At 38.7% G+C, this 14,972-nt stretch overlaps 1 protein-coding gene across 5 annotated transcripts in view; it reads left to right on the forward strand.

Moving 5' to 3' along the window:
* Window positions 1-1,867: 1,867 nt before the first annotated feature.
* Window positions 1,868-14,972, forward strand: part of LOC132900985 (eukaryotic translation initiation factor 4 gamma 1-like) — a 46,619-nt gene continuing 33,514 nt past the window's right edge. For 2 of the 5 annotated variants that reach the window (XM_060943395.1, XM_060943398.1), the window contains exons 1-7: window positions 1,872-1,912; window positions 4,158-4,238; window positions 10,224-10,338; window positions 10,498-10,584; window positions 11,443-11,640; window positions 11,983-12,067; window positions 14,810-14,949. In XM_060943395.1, coding sequence (XP_060799378.1) covers window positions 10,273-10,338; window positions 10,498-10,584; window positions 11,443-11,640; window positions 11,983-12,067; window positions 14,810-14,949 — 576 coding nt within the window. In that variant the 5' untranslated portion in view covers window positions 1,872-1,912; window positions 4,158-4,238; window positions 10,224-10,272. Of the gene's footprint in view, window positions 1,913-4,157; window positions 4,242-10,223; window positions 10,339-10,497; window positions 10,585-11,442; window positions 11,641-11,982; window positions 12,068-12,508; window positions 13,007-14,809; window positions 14,950-14,972 lie in introns of those variants that run through there. The other 3 variants (XM_060943397.1, XM_060943396.1, XM_060943399.1) reach the window with 3 other exon arrangements.

Consider the following 14,972-nt stretch of genomic DNA (forward strand, 5'->3'; position numbering starts at 1 on the left):
AACATGACTGGGTATAAAAAGAGCATCTTGGAGTGGCAGCGGCTCTCAGAAGTAAAGATGGGAAGAGGATCACCAATTCCCCTAATTCTGTGCCAACAAATAGTGGAGCAATATCAGAAAGGAGTTCAACAGTGTAAAATTGCAAAGAGTTTGAACATATCATCATCTACAGTGCATAATATCATCAAAAGATTCAGAGAATCTGGAAGAATCTCTGTGCGTAAGGGTCAAGGCCGGAAAACCATACCGGGTGCCCATGATCTTCGGGCCCTTACATGGCACTGCATCACATACAGGCATGCTTCTGTAGCGGAAATCACAAAATGGGCTCAGGAATATTTCCAGAGAACATTATCTGTGAACACAATTCACTGTGCCATCCTCCATTGCCAGCTAAAACTCTATAGTCCAAAGAAGAAGCTGTATCTAAACATGATCCAGAAGTGCAGACGTCTTCTCTGGGCCAAGGCTCATTCGGACTAAAGAGGAGAAGGACGACCCAAGTTGTTATCAGCGCTCAGTTCAGAAGCCTGCATCTCTGATGGTATGGGGTTGCATTAGTGTGTGTGGCATGGGCAGCTTACACATCTGGAAAGACACCATCAATGCTGAAAGGTATATCCAGGTTCTAGAGCAACATATGCTCCCATCCAGACGACATCTCTTTCAGGGAAGACCTTGCATTTTCCAACATGACAATGCCAAACCACATACTGCATCAATTACAGCATCATGGCTGCATAGAAGAAGGGTCTGGGTACTGAACTGGCCAGCCTGCAGTCCAGATCTTTCACCCATAGAAAACATTTGGCACATCAAAAAATGGAAGATACGACAAAAAAGACCTAAGACAGTTGAGCAACTAGAATCCTACATTAGACAAGAATGGGTTAACATTCCTATCCCTAAACTTGAGCAACTTGTCTCCTCAGTCTCCAGACGTTTACAGACTGTTGTAAAGAGAAAAGGGGATGTCTCACAGTGGTAAACATGGCCTTGTCCCAACTTTTTTGAGATGTGTTTTCGTCATGAAATTTAAAATCACCTAATTTTTCTCTTTAAATGATACATTTTCTCAGTTTAAACATTTGATATGTCATCTATGTTCTATTCTGAATAAAATATTGAATTTTGAAACTTCCACATCATTGCATTCCGTTTTTATTTACAATTTGTACTTTGTCCCAACTTTTTTGGAATCGGGGTTGTAATTCAATATATTTGTTACAGTGCAATATATTTCAAATTTTTTGTGTGCAATATATTTATACATATTCTGTAGATTGTATATTCTGCAGTGTGTATATTGCATATATATATATATATATATATATATATATATATATATATATATATATATTTTGTATTGGGTATATTCTGCAGAGCATTCCATCATGCTATGTACTATTCTATTTTACTTCCTTTCCTTATCCCCCCCAACTATCTTCACGACCTGTGGAGCATTACAATAAGCATTTCACTGTATGTCGTACTCTGTATGATTGTGTACGTGACAAATAAATTTTAATTTCACTTTGAATTTGATTTGGAAATGCGGTATTTGGTCCCATGCATGCACATGTAATCTTATAGTAAAAGTTACTAAATTTCATATCCATAAATATGACATTTTGGGGTACTAGACTCTATACCACGTTTTATTTCTTTTAAAAGGGTAATAACGCATTACACATGCACTCAATTCACACTTTTGAAATTATAAAAATGGCCTGTAATGTATTTAACACTTCTGTATTAAACTGCAAAGTTGCTCATACTTCTTCGATTATATATATGGGGTCCTATAGTGACACGTGATACGGAATTCCTTGCCTGATTAAACCGGAAGTTTTATGCGCCGGCTTCCGGAAAGAGGAATCAGTCTGTCCGGTTTACGGACTGAAGGGGAAAGGTAAAGCTATATTCTTTACTGTCTGTCTTTTTTTTTTTTTTATTTAGTTAGAATTATTGTAATTTTAAAATGGTGTTTGGTTGGATATTATATTATTATATGGTATGATATTTGGATAAACATAGATATGTTTTTAGAAATTTATTATTATTATTAGGAGCTCTCGCTGTGTTCATTTATTTATATGTAAACTTCTCTCTCTCTGTTTTGTTGCCTTCCGGTTATTTCGCAAGATATACACACACACACTGTCCACAAGATAAAAAAGACAGGATTTTCAAATGTTCTACAAACAAACAAAAAAAATCCCTTATTTATTTATTTTTTTTTAAATCGCTGTGATTTATACTATGAAACTAATGTCATACCCTTTTGGTTTTCTAACGCAGGAGAATAATGATCCGATAGTAATCTAATAATCAGCGTTATTTATCATCATTATTCTCAGTATCCTTTTTAGATGATCGTCTGTCACGTGATTGACCCTTTTAACGCGTTTATGTTGACATTTAGACGCTTGATTTGTTATTCTTTCTTTTAGTAAGTTCTCTAATTTAGATGACACTTCAGTGCGGTTTGGCTTGAAATACAGCTGAATTATAACTGGACAATAACCTAACCCAAGGAGGCATATTAATATTAGGGAAGAACAAGAATGACCAGTCAGACAGGGAATAAATGACACTTTTTTTTTTTTTTTTTTTTACTAAAGCTTTTAATTCAATCCACACACACTGTCTCATTTCTCACATACTGTCGTTTTATTTCGCTCTCTAATGCTTGCTATCTGGTCCTGTTTGTATCAAGTGTACATGTCACAGTAATAACTTTTTGCTGTGTTTTTTTTTCTTGCTTATAATGCTCATCACTCTCTCAAATAAATAATTATTTCCAGTTTAATAGTCGATGTGAGTTGTGTGGCGAAGCCTGGTCGATTAGCATAAACTCTAAGTTTTAAATGCGACCTAAAATGAGTAGTATTTGGTCTCATTTCAAACCGAATCGGTTTTGAGTACATATGACTTAGTATTATCTGACTCTACAGTTGTCACCTTTTAAATTCAAGTCTAATTGTGTGTGCGTTTCGTGTACAAACCGAAGCTAACTGATCATGCTAATCTACTCCATTAGCTAGCTAACTTAGTTGTCATGGTTTGCCCTGACTTAGCTCCTGTCTAATTTGCGTTTGTTTATTGTTTTTCACTGGCATTACAACAGAATAACGTTGTCTCTCCCTGATATTTCAATACCATCCCACTTTTTTGTGTGTTCCTCTTTCGCACTTTTTGGTTTTTCTCAGCATGACACGTCGACAAGTGTAATGTTAACCCAAATCAAGGCCATGATTCAAGGCTAGCTCGCTAATAAATAATTTCTAACACGTTAGCAGTTGAAACGAGGCTGTTGGATTAAACTCGAGTACCGTTTAATTCCTAATATTGTGTAGTTTATTGGCAGTATTCCGTATGACACGCACTGATTTGAAGAACACGGATTTGTGGCTTATTCATTCTGTAAATTTGTGACTAGCGGTGAATCGAGTATTGAATCGGTTCTTTTTTAGGAGTCGAATGAACTGATTCAAAAGGTCAATTTAATCGAACTTTGTGGCTTTATATATTGAGTTTTTTTTTATTATTATCATCTCATCTCATTATCTCTAGCTGCTTTATCCTGTTCTACAGGGTTGCAGGCAAGCTGGAGCCTATCCCAGCTGACTACGGGCGAAAGGCAGGGTACACCCTGGACAAGTCGCCAGGTCATCACAGGGCCGACACATCGACACAGACAACCATTCACACTCACACCTACAGTCAATTTAGAATCACCAGTTAACCTAACCTGCATGTCTTTGGACTGTGGGGGAAACCGGAGCACCCGGAGGAAACCCACACGGGGAGAACATGCAAACTCCGTACAGAAAGGCCCTTGCCGGCCACGGGGCTCGAACCCGGACCTTCTTGCTGTGAGGCGACAGCACTAACCACTACACCACTGTACCGCCCCATGTTTTACATCATGTTTTGAAATTTAATTCACTGTTTCCCAGAAAATATAATGAAAAAGGATGAACATTATGGATTGTAAATATGTGGTCTTTTCAATGCTAATGTGATATTACACAAAACCAACTGTACACTATACAATCTTTATCATAAAAATTATTTGGTGATGAGTGCATAATGAGACCCGCTTGCACTGCGAGCAAAGGTGATCAGGAAACTTTTTTTTTTTTTTTTGACAGATACGGTGATGGAGAAGCTTAAAGAAACATGATTATGGACAGGAAAAAAAATCTCCTTATTACCTCAAGATCACTTTCAAGGTGGTGTGTGTATTTTGTTCACAAGCTGATTTCTGGATCACATTGATTGATGTAATTAGTGTAGTCATGTTCTTTAATCACATGTCTTTCGTTAGAGGATCTTCATCGTGTAATCTGACATGGCGGTACATGCTGTCGCATAATGTTAGGGTTCACAGCAGTTTATTCTGATCTCGTACAGTGTGACGAGGAATAACTGTTTAAATGCAGAGAAACACAATTTGTTTCACATAATGTGAGTATTTAAATTGCATTCTTTGGTTAAGTATGATGAAAGTGATTCAGATGTGCAGAGAGTCCTCAGTAAAAAAGCGAAATCTCTAAAATTGTTGTGTGCGTTTTGCTTCCACTTTGTGTCATCTGTACATGTATAGCTTGTCCTAGTAGGCCTTGATCAGTAATGGCCATTTGAAATGAGGGATTTGTCTTTTTTGGATCTTAGTTTGAAGTTGGAGGGGCTTCAGTGAGTAATAAACCTCAAATGTCATCAATCTGCATTTCTGTTCACCTTGAGCAGCCCATGTTATCTTATTTTAATTGTGGTTCAGTTAACAAAACTAGATTATACAATCTAGTTAAGATAATATAAGATTGTACAATTTGAGTATATTGTATAAAGAGTACAACGTTGAATCAGATACGATTGATTCATTTCAGAAGAGTCGGTTCACTTAATTGAATCAATCGGCTCAGGGACTCTGCCGGCTTTCAACCTGCGCGTGGTTTTGCTGTGCGTGAGGCTGGTCACGTGGTCCTCGTTCCTTTATTCCTTTTGGCTTTATTTCTCTTTTTAAAGCGCTCAGCATGATCTGAGTGTGTGTGTGTGTGTGTGTGTGTCTCACAACCAATCTAACGGTTTGTTCTGTCCTTCGGTCTGTCTGCTCCTTTTTCTTCTTTCAGTCCTTCTTTCTTGCCTTTTTCTTTGTAATTTTTGCTTTTTAATTATATGATGGTATACACTGTCCTTCTGTCTCTCTCTCTCTCTCTCTCTCTCTCTCTGTTTATTCTTTTCCTCTGAATCACACTTTGTGCGGATTATGCTTTAGGCCATACTTGCAGTGACACAACTGTGCCACTAGGGGGCAGAAAATGAAAGAGAAACAACAAAGTAAACAAAAAAAGAGTGAGAGGAGAAGAATGCACAAAACATATGACTTACTTCCGGCTTCGAGAAACCTCCTTTTGGGTATTAATTTTTAACAAATGGGTGACTGTTGGTTTTTCACATTTTCTTCACAGAAAGAGATGGGTGAAAGGCAAATGTGAATGTTGAATCGTCAAAGACAATACATACAGTAATAAGCTCCGCCCATTGCATGAGGATTCTGAAATCCAATTTTCATCCAACTACAACACTTTGTAGCTTATTAACATAAACTGAAGCACTGTTTATAACTTATAAAAGTAGTCATATGAGCTACATTTCATGTCAACAGGGACAAAGAGCTGACACTTCTTTCGCTTCGGTCTCTTAACTTTTCAGATGCTCATAATAGATTAAAGATTTCTGTTGGTAATATTGTGCTGCAATCTCTGATAAAAGCGTCACAGTTTTGTCATGTTTCCTGGTACTGCAATGGACATGCCTTCTCACCTAGTTAGTGACCGATGCACAGTGCTGTAGAGACGTGTGTTAGGATTTTGGAGGAGCATCACTTGCCCATAATCCCCCTATTTGCATCACTACTGGGATAAACCTGTCTCAATACGTCACTTTGTCTTATTGTGCGTGATGCATTACAGTTCTGTGAGCACTGAAATGCAGTGAGGGCTGGGCAATATAACTATATCATGATCAGTTATGAACCAGCACACTTCTGAGATACTGTAATGTCTTAAAACAAGACATTTAATGTAAGGCTGGAAGTGGTTGATTTGATGTTAACTTTTTGTACTGAATCTTTAAAATGGTTCAAGTCTTAGTTTTATGTAGTTTTATTTTTAGTAGACTAATTAAAAATGAGGATTTGGAAATGGAGAAGTTTAATCATTCATAAATGCAGGTTTTCAGCAAATCCAAATATTGGGATCCATATGTACTGAACTGTTGTCAAGTATCATGATGTATTTTTGTCATACTGCCAGATCTCTCCTCATGTGTCAAGTTCATTAAAAGAAATGGACCAAAAAACAAAGTAATTTGTAATGTTTTAGTCTTCTGAACTTTTGTGTTTGTTTAAAAAATAAAATAAAACAAGTTAAATTAACTTTACCAGATTTATTATTGCTGCTGCGTTGCATATTAATACTTTTGCGGAAATTAAAAAAAAAAAAAGGGTAAAGCAAAATTTTAAAATAAATCGAGGCTTTCACTTCCACATCCAACCCCAGATTTACCTGTTTATCATGATGATTTTCCACACTGTTAATAAGAATAAGCTCACTGTGTTAGTGTGTGTGTGTTTGGTAGAACTGATTTTTGACACATGATGATGCATGAACTCAATGCCTGAGCTCACTATCATGCTGGTGTGTCATGGCTGTGGATCCAAAGGTCTCGATGGAGCATGCAGTGTTGTTCTTCCAGTTTCCAAACAAGCTCGTGTGTGAGAGATTCCCTAGTATATTTCAACATTAAGCAAGCCTCAGATAACTGCTCATGTTCTCACATAAATTCTCAGATTTGGAATTGGAATCATGCTTATGAGCAAAGTACGTTGACACACACAAGGAATTTGGTTCTGGCTATTTGGTTCTGGAGTGTCTCTAGTGATATGGGAAGGGGGGGAAAGGTGTGGGTATATGTAAGATATGTATATGTAATAGAAGAGAAATGTATATATGTAATGTACAATATGGACAATATAGACATTACACAATATAAATATGCAATCTACAGCCCCAATTCCAAAAAAGTTGGGACGCTGTGTAAACTATAAATAAAAACAGAATGCGATCACTTACAAATCATGGAAACCCTGTATTTCATTGAAAATAGTACAAAGACATCAGATCAAATGTTAAAACTGAGAAATTGTATTGGTTTTTTTTTTAAATGTATTTTTTTTTTCAAAAAGCAATACAATATATGCTTATTTCGAATTTGATGTCAGCAACATGTTTCAGAAAAGTTGGGACTGGGCAACAAAAGACTGGAAAAAGTTGTGTAAAGCTTAAAAAAACTAATTTGGTAAATTGGCAGCAGGTCAGTAACATGATTTGGGTATAAAAAGAGCATCCCAGAGAGGCGGAGTCTATCAGAATTAAGATGGGGAGGGGTTCACCGCTCTGTGAAAGACTGTGTGGGCAAACAGTGCAAGAATTTAAGAATAACGTTCAATATAAAATTGCAAAGAATTTGAGGATCACATCATTTGTGGTACATAACATCATTAAAAGATTCAGAGAATCCGGAGAAATCTCTGTATGCAAGAGACAAGGCTGAAAACTGACATTGGATGCCTGTGATCTTCAGGCCCTCAGGCAACACTGCATTAAAAGCAGACACGTGCCTGGAGTGGAAATCACTGTATAGGCTCAGGAACACTTCAGAAAACCATTGTCTGTGGAAACAGTTCCTTACTGCATCCACAAATGCAAGTTAAAACCAAATATAAACAATATCCAGAAACACCGCCACCTTCTCTGGGCCCGAGCTCTTTTATGATGCACTGAGGCAAAGTGGAAAACTGTCCCAAGATCTGACAAATCAAAAGTAAATATTCTTTTTGGAAATCATGGACACCACATCCTCCAGGCTAAAGAGGAGAGGGACCATCCAGCTCATCAGTGCACAGTTCAAAAGCCAGCATCTGTGATGGTATGAGGGTGCATTAGTGCACATGACATGGGTAGCTTGTACATCTGGAAAGGCATCATTAACGCTACATGATACACACGTTTCAGAGCAATATGCTGCCATCCAGACAAAATCTTTTCCAGGCAAGACCTTCCTTCTTTCAGCAAGACAATGCCAAACTGCTTTCTGCACATATTAAAACTGCATGGCTCTGTACTAAAAGAGTCCGGGTGCTAAACTGGCCTGCTTGCAGTCCAGACCTGTCTCACGTTGAAAACATTTGGCGCGTTATGAAGCACAAAATATGACAAAGATCCCAAACTGTTGAGCAACTGAAATTGTCTATCAGACGAGAATGGGACAACATTTGCCTTTCAAAACTACAGCAATTGGTCTCCTCAGTTCCCAAACATTTACAGAGTGTTGTTAAAAGTAGGGGTAAGGCAACACAGTGGTAAACACGCCCCTGTCCCAACTTTTTTGAAACGTGTTGCTGACATCAAATTCAAAACGAGCACGTTTTTCAAAAAACAAACTTCTTCAGTTTCAACATCTAACATGTCTTTGTACAATTTTCAATGAAATACCGGGTTTCAGTGATTTTGCAAATCATTGCATTCTGTTTTTATTGGTAGTTTACCCAGCATCCCAACTTTTTTGGAATTGGGGTTGTACTATAACTAGTGTATATACAATACATAATGTACAATGCCTATATTATACGCAATGTCTAAAAATTTGTATTCTAAATATCCATAATGTATCTATAATAAACACTGTCTATACAATATCTATATTATCCATTAAAAAGCTGTATCATCAGTTTTTCCCTCATGGCACGCGATTGGCCTTGGGGTGCGCCCGCTTGGGTTCTGGTGGAAAAATGTTACCCAACAGGTGTGTGAAGTCCTCTTTGTGCATCATGCTACATAGTACTTGTGACCTGTCCATGGACAGGGTCTCCTCAAGCTTATGCCACTGTCATCTTTTGTCAAATAACAATTGCTTTTGAATAGAATCATTGTTCATGCGGCAGACATGCAATATACTTTTAAATGTTGTATGTGGCAAAAATCTGATATTGGTTGCGTTTGGCAAATCTCATAGTCTAGTATTGGATATCTTGTATGCCCAATCAGGTTCTCCATCCACTGAAATTTCTGGATCAGCTCCATTTCTTCATTGTCTTGATGGTGTATTCCTCCATGCAAATCCTCCAGAGATCACTTTCCTTAAGTTGTTCCAGACCACGTTGATCTTGTTAAGTTCCACAGTGGTCAGTTCCCATGCTTGGACACTGTATAATAAGCGCTATCAGACACATGCTGTTAGGATTCTTATATGGGTACTGAGGTATGTCTCGCAATCTGAGAGGACGTTCTTTAACTCGTTCCATTTCTCATAGGCTGATGCTATTCTGATATGCAGGAAATCTGATGACTTGTTGTTGAGGTTGGAGATCAGGTATCCCAGATATCTGAATTTTCTCACTTCATAGGCGTTCCATTAATGGCTAGTAGGCTTTCCTGTTCTTTAATGCTCTCATCTACATTAAAAGCCATGGTTTCTGTATTCTTGTAGGACATTTTCAACCCAAATCTACTGAAAGTATTATCATATATATTTCCAATATTATTCTCAGCTCATCCAGGTCTTCAGAAAACACCACAATGTCGTCTGCATACATAAACTCAAACTCTGATTATGCCATGCGAGATACTAGTACGGAGACAACAAGGCGATACTTTGTTTGGTATAGCGAATTCTATTCATGCTCCAGTATCAGGAAAGACTCGAGATATTTCATGTTTGGTGCAACACATCACAAAGTCCAAATAGATGTTAAAGATAGTAGGACTTTCAAGAGCTCCTTGTCGGCATCCTACATACGTATTTCAATAATGTTCTAAGTTCTTTATACAGGCTTTAGTGCCATTTATATAAAGCTTTAAGTATGGAGATGAGTGTTGGGCTCCGAAGGTGGATCTCCAGAACTCAAAAGAGTGCCTCCCTTGGGGTCCAATCATATGCTGCTTTTAAATTGATGAAAAGCACAAACAGTGGGTGTTGCTCTTTCTCTAGTAATGTGTCTAATAATAAAAATGGTGTCACAAGTGGAACTTGTGAAAATGTTGACTGAGGCCAGATGACTTGGATCATAGATGGTTATCGTTAATATTTGTCTTAATGTCTTTTGTATTTTATTTTGTGTGTGTGTGTGTGTGTGTGTGTGTGTGTGTGTGTAGCATTTCTCAGTAGGTGACTGAGCCTGACCTGGACGTGCATCCAGATGAAATGAATAAAGTACCAGGACCCCCGTCCTCTTCCCCCCTCCCTGCACCCTCCCCTAACCTGCCCCAGGTAAAGAAGATACCTATAAGGTTACCGGTATCATTTTAATTTGAAAGAACACCTCTTACATGGAGCTGGTCAGAGGTTTCATCACCGATTTAGTCACCTCATACCGTGTGTGGTGTGCCCATACTGCATTGGAATTCACTTCCTGTTTCTCATCTCCAGCCTAACTTCTCACCCACTCCACCCCCATCTATGGTTTTTGCCACACCCACTCCTCCTCCAATGAACCCCACAGCTCCGACCCGACAGGTATGTTACACACCGCACGTGCACCATGCATGTGCACCATGCATGTGCATTAAAGAGCCGGCTAAAGAATCGGTGCATTATTTAAAGAATCGGGTGCATTAATAAGGAATCGAGGCAAGAATCTGATGCATTTAAAGAGTCAGTTAACCCTTTTGCCACTGTCACTTTTTCCAGAAGGGGTTTCCCTACTACACTGAGACTGGAATAGCAGTCTACAGTGGTAAGAGTTAAAGTAGTGGGTGCATTAATTAAAGAATCAGGAGTGGTCATCAGTTAATTAAAGGATCGGGTGTGTTAAGGACTCAAAGAATCAATTGCATTAAAAAATGAATTAATGTGTCTGGTGCATTAAAGACTTAAGGTACCAGGTGTATTAAATAATCAGTTAAAGAGTTCAGTGCTTTCAAGAATCAAATGGCGTCAGGTGCATTTTAAAGAATCTGTTAAACGTCAGGCATGTTAAAGAATCCGGTTCAATAAAGTATCAGTTAAGAATGAGTTACTTCAGCGAATTGATGTAAGAAGCTGACATATTTAAGAATCAACAGACATATTAAAGAATCCGATGCATGAAAGAATTGGTTAAGAAATCAATTAAATCATTAATAGATTTAATTGATTTAACTGTTTATGATGAGCAAAGAATCAGCCAAGATATTAAACAGAATTTTTTTTTTTCACATTCTTGGTATTGACAGAACACCTGGGCATGAACAAGAAGTGCCATCTGATGGATGCCTGTTCTTGTGAACTCACCTGTGTTTGTTTCAGTGTTCTTTAGAGACGCACAGAGCATCTCCGATGTTTTAGATTAGTAGTGCAAATCAATTATAAAAGTTTTATTATCTCTCTTTTTAGACATACTACCCTGTTCGGCCCACGTTACCCACAAACCCGGCCCGAGCTCAGGCAAGCTCCGCCCCCCGTCCCATCCCTCCACCACATGGGACACCCACTCCTCATGTCTTCCAGCCAGGCTCCCAGATGATGATGATCCCACCACAGCCAATTAGTTTCTCTAACTCGCAGGGGCCCGCTTACTACATTCCTGGCCAGGTGAGTCCTGAACTTAATCCCTCTGGGTTTAATGTTCATGCTGTTTCATTGTGCCTATCAAAATGGTGAGATAACCCTAGTTTATATTATTTTTATTTGCAATTGTCATTTCTTTAAAAATAAGGAGTGACTCAAGGATGAACTCTCAGCCCAGTCAAAATTCAAAAACGGAATCTGATGCTACTGTTCAGACACCAAAGCTTATTTCCCCAAAGAGAAATAATAGAAAAAATTTAAGTGCCTCATTTACTTTGTTCTGCAAGTTAGGTTAATAATCATCTGAATGCACAGAGGTTTATTTTCTGTTGCTTACAAATTGTAATTTTTTTTCCCTCCCCCCAGTATCGCCCCTCATACGTTTCCACTCAGCAGTACCAGGTTGCTGGTTCTCCAAACTTTTATCCAGGAAGCAGTCCAGCTGAATACGGTGTGTATAGAGACACGAACACAGTGGTGAATAGTGCTGAGGCTGATTCTGTATTAGCACGTGTTTGTGTCATTGCATTGTGATGCAGAGGGGGATCATGGGTAAACATGGCACACAGACGTGCTAGCAACAACAGTGAAATACATAAATTCAACTCACTGAAAGAATTAGGTGCATTAAGGAATCAAGTTACAGTATTTGTGATGGCTTTCAGTATTTAGTTTAAATGTTTTGAATGAATAGTATTTATTCAGTAATATACAGTATGTTTTGGTGTTTTATTCACTGCAGAGATTAAAGCCTAGATAAAACTGATAACCAACATGTCAAAGTGGAGTACCTGCTGGATCCTAATTTTTTTCCTATAGGTTATGTTCATTTGACTTGACTCATCCCATGCCTTGAGGTGACGGTGAAACCATGACGAAGTTGGAGCGCCAAAAATTCTTATCGGTCATTGCATGTTCATTTGGAAGGAGATTGATTGATTAGTTTAGTTTTATTTGTATGGTTTGCGTTACCTGGTCTACCCTCCTGCCCACTAGGTGGCACTGCACTCTGACATTTTTCCTCTCAACATTAAATTAAAACTTGTCACTCTAACGGCAGCCGGTATGATGAGCATGTAAATGCAACGTGCACTTTCACGTGGAGTTATTTTTATCAGGTTGCTGAGGGATGCGCATGTACACACGCGCACGCACACAGCTAAAATGCCAGCCCACTCATCCCTGTAGATCAAATCTCTTACTCCTGGTGGATCACTTAGGACTAACTGAGGCAGAGAGAGTGGGAGGAGAGGGAAAAGAAGAGCAGAAAAAAGAAAGGGAATAGTTAGACTAGCTGTGGAGTTAGGAAAAGGAGAGAGAGGCGCAAGAGAAGGACAAGAGAAGAGAGGAGGGACGATGGGGAACAAAGCCTCCAGCAGCAGTACTGATGGTATGTCCCTGTGTCTGTATGTCTTCTACTCGTTCACTTCTCCTTTCTCTTCGTCTGCACTCTCCTTTTTCTGACTCGTACTTTAGGCCCTAGTTAATGCCTCCCAAAAAATTCTCTCTCGCTCTTTGTCTCCATGTCTGTCTCTCTTGGTCTCTGTTTTTCTGTGTGTCTTTTTGTCTATCTTTCTCTCTCCCTCTCCCCCTTCTCTCCTTCGTTCTGTGTATGATTATGCCTATATTTAGTCTTGAGTTGTTGCTGCTCCACACTGTGGCCTCCACAGCAGTGTGTGTGTGTGTGAGAGTGAGAGAGAGCGTGCCAGAGAGAGAGCGAAGTACAGAGACACCTTCATAAAGAGGCTTTAGGAGTTCACTTTTTTCCCTTTTTCTTTTAATGGGTGAATGGGCATCTACTCAGATCACAATTTTTTTTTATAACAATCACAGTTTAATGTGATGTGCTTTTAATTTCACAGGGACTGTATGGACGACACTTTTTTTTTTTTTTAAACCCCCCCCTTCCCCCCAAAAAAAACAACTTTGGTAGTTGTTGAACAAATCAAAACCAAATGAAACTTTTCTCTTAATATTTGTTTAAACTATATTTCTTGTTAAATGTGCAGAAAGTTTTAAACAAAATGCTTTATGGCATTGAATGAACACTACTTTTGTCATTGCACTATCAGAAATAAAGGTACCAAAATGATGTGTTTCCTTGTCACTGGTGTTGTACTGTCAAGGGTACATCTTCATTTGAAGACCCCTTCAAATTCAATGTGTTTTTTTCTTTATTTGTATTATTTAAGACTCATGTCTTAAAGTAATGATGGATGTTGTTTCTCTTTAGTTGAGTGGTTCTTGATATAATATGGATTACTACAGTTGTGGAATAGGGCTATTGACAGTTCTTTACTGTTTGATGCTAATGTATTGTGTCATGACATAGAGGGCCAGTACACACTGTACCCCCCCCCCCCCCCCCCCCAATTTCTTTCCTAACTGTATTATTTCTAACATTTGTTTTTTTTTTAAATGAAAAAAATACAGATTTGCGACATTTTGTGGCTGTAGACATCATTTTGTTTTGGGTTTTTTGGCCCGAAACCCCATTAAAGCTTGAAACTTGCTTACAAATAAGTCAGTTTTTTTTTTAATTTCTGCATACATTTATAGAGGAATGCAATTTTATTGGCATATGGCCAAAAATATGTGCACCCTTCACCATCACATGTGTGTTGTTGAACATCATCTCATTCCCGATTTATTCCACCTTTTCATTCTATAATAAGCCCCATTCTTCTAGGAAGGTTTTCCACGAGACTGTGGAGTGTAGCTGTGTGTTTTTGTGAAGTCAGGTGCTGATATCTGGCAAGGAGGCTTTGGGTACAGTTCAGTGAGGTTGAGGTCAGGTCTCTGTACAGGACACTAGAGTTCTTTCACTCCAACATTGAGCTCACTTTGTGCACAGGGGCATTGTCATGCTGGAACAGATTTGGGCCTTTTAGTTCCACTGAAGGGAAATTGTACTGCTATAGCATGCAAGGACATTCTAGACAATTGTGTACTTGTAACTTTGTAGTAGTGTTTGGGAAGGAACCACATACTTTTGACGTGTGTGTGTGTATACAGTGAAGCTAATAAATGATATTGCGGTGCTACTTGTGTGTTTGTGTATGCTGTGACTTAACAAACTGGAAAAATGTAATCAAATAAGGTGTTTTTGTTTGGCTCCTACACTCTCAAGTTAGGAGCAGAATAGGAAAAAAGTCTTGATGAAATCCTTTTGATGCTTTACTTTGTTTTGCAGCTGGAGCGTACTACCCTGCCCAGCCCCAATTCACGCCTTCTGTAGCCACAGCACCTGTCCTCATGAACCCCGCCCCCCAGCAGCAACAAGCCCCACCCCCTCCTCAGCACTCGGCACCGACCAAACGGGAACGCAAACAGGTGAGCGTCCCTCATTGTCTGCA

This window comes from Neoarius graeffei, chromosome 16 (assembly GCF_027579695.1).
Source record: "Neoarius graeffei isolate fNeoGra1 chromosome 16, fNeoGra1.pri, whole genome shotgun sequence".
Taxonomy (NCBI): domain Eukaryota; kingdom Metazoa; phylum Chordata; class Actinopteri; order Siluriformes; family Ariidae; genus Neoarius; species Neoarius graeffei.